Raw genomic sequence first — 1,458 nt, 5'->3', positions numbered from 1 at the left:
CTCTTTCCACACTGTTGGCAGGTGTAAGGCTTCTCTCCCGAGTGAATTCTCATGTGCCTTTTGAGGGCTCCTTGTTGAGCAAAGCTCTTTCCACACTGTTGGCAGGTGTAAGGCTTCTCTCCCGAGTGAATTCTCATGTGCCTTTTGAGGGTTTCTTGTTGAGCAAAGCTCTTTCCACAATGAAGGCAGGTGAAAGAGCTGTTAGATTTGGTTTTCTGAGCTCTTTTTCGTATAGAAGCCGTTTTAGTCTGTGTGGCATTTTCACCAGTTATGAAATCATGGTCTTTCTCATACTGATCTGTCTGTTCCATTTCATTCAGATCTTTATACTCCTCTTTCAGCACCAGCAGGTCTAAAGCAAAAAAAGATAAATACAAGTTAACCACAGTTTAAAGCCACAAAGCAAGAGATATGAAAAGCAACATGAAAGCATTTAAGGCCGGGACACACCAAGCCGACTTCTAACAACTAGCGGCCACAAAAGCCGATGGTATTGTCTCCTTGCGTCAGCAGCATCTGGATCAAAATGCTGCGATTGAACACACCATACAGACCTCAGCCAACTGCAAACTAACACGTGCATTCTGTGCGAGAACAATTAGCTGTCTATATCAGCAGCTATCAATAGTATGTATTTGTCATTCAAAAGGAGAAACCGAAACAAGGATATACAAGATATACGAAATGTAAAAAAAGCAGCACTTACTTACCATTTTGAATATCAGTTATGTTGATAACTTTATTCATTTTTAGCCGCTCATGTTGTTATGAAAATATTCGCATACTTGGGTAAGATCACGTAACATTAGAACAACCCCCGGTCTGTGCCGCCTTCATTTACTCGTTTTCATCACTTTCACTTGAATTCTCGGGCACTGACTAGTTCGCTAAACTGAACATCCAATCAGAGTTCTCACTCTCGCCGACGGCCCTGACGCTGATTCAATATGTTAAATTGGGCAAACTGCCGCCGACATAGAGGTCTGCTACCCGATCTGAGTCCAACAGGTCTCTAAATATTCTTGGGTTTGGGTCTGGCTTGTAGCTAAACTAAAATTGTATGCAGTAGGCTACGATGCTTTCATAGATGCATGCATACACACATAACTGAACACAGATATCTTTATCTCTTTTATCTCCTTGCACTGGCTACCGGTTGCAGCTCGCATCAAGTTCAAGACATTGATGCTTGCATATAGAACAGCCACAGGCTCAGCACCTGCCTACTTCCACTCACTATTACGAATCTCCTCCTTTCTTTCTCTTTATTTATTCCTTCCCTTTCTAGCTTGTACTTATTTGTACAATGACTAAAACATCTCGGTTACGTATGTAACCCTCATTCCCTGAAGGAGGGAACGGAGACGTCATGTCGGATGACCGATGAATTGGGATCTCGTTTAGAGAGACCAATCCACTTCGAGTGTAAACTAAATGAGCCAATGCACATTGGCATGC

The 1,458-nt window shown here is 42.5% G+C and overlaps 1 protein-coding gene across 1 annotated transcript in view; it reads right to left on the bottom strand.

Moving 5' to 3' along the window:
* Positions 1 to 1,458, bottom strand: part of LOC107675925 (zinc finger protein 567-like) — a 14,428-nt gene that overhangs the window by 3,635 nt on the left and 9,335 nt on the right. The window contains exon 3 of the mRNA XM_016470421.1: positions 36 to 352. Coding sequence (XP_016325907.1) covers positions 36 to 352 — 317 coding nt within the window. The remainder of the gene's footprint in view (positions 1 to 35; positions 353 to 1,458) is intronic.

This window comes from Sinocyclocheilus anshuiensis, unplaced genomic scaffold, assembly GCF_001515605.1.
Source record: "Sinocyclocheilus anshuiensis isolate Anshui unplaced genomic scaffold, SAMN03320099.WGS_v1.1 scaffold2628, whole genome shotgun sequence".
NCBI classification, from domain to species: Eukaryota; Metazoa; Chordata; class Actinopteri; order Cypriniformes; family Cyprinidae; genus Sinocyclocheilus; species Sinocyclocheilus anshuiensis.
Note: the sequence above shows the minus strand (reverse complement) of the source record. Positions and strands in the feature narration are given on the sequence as shown.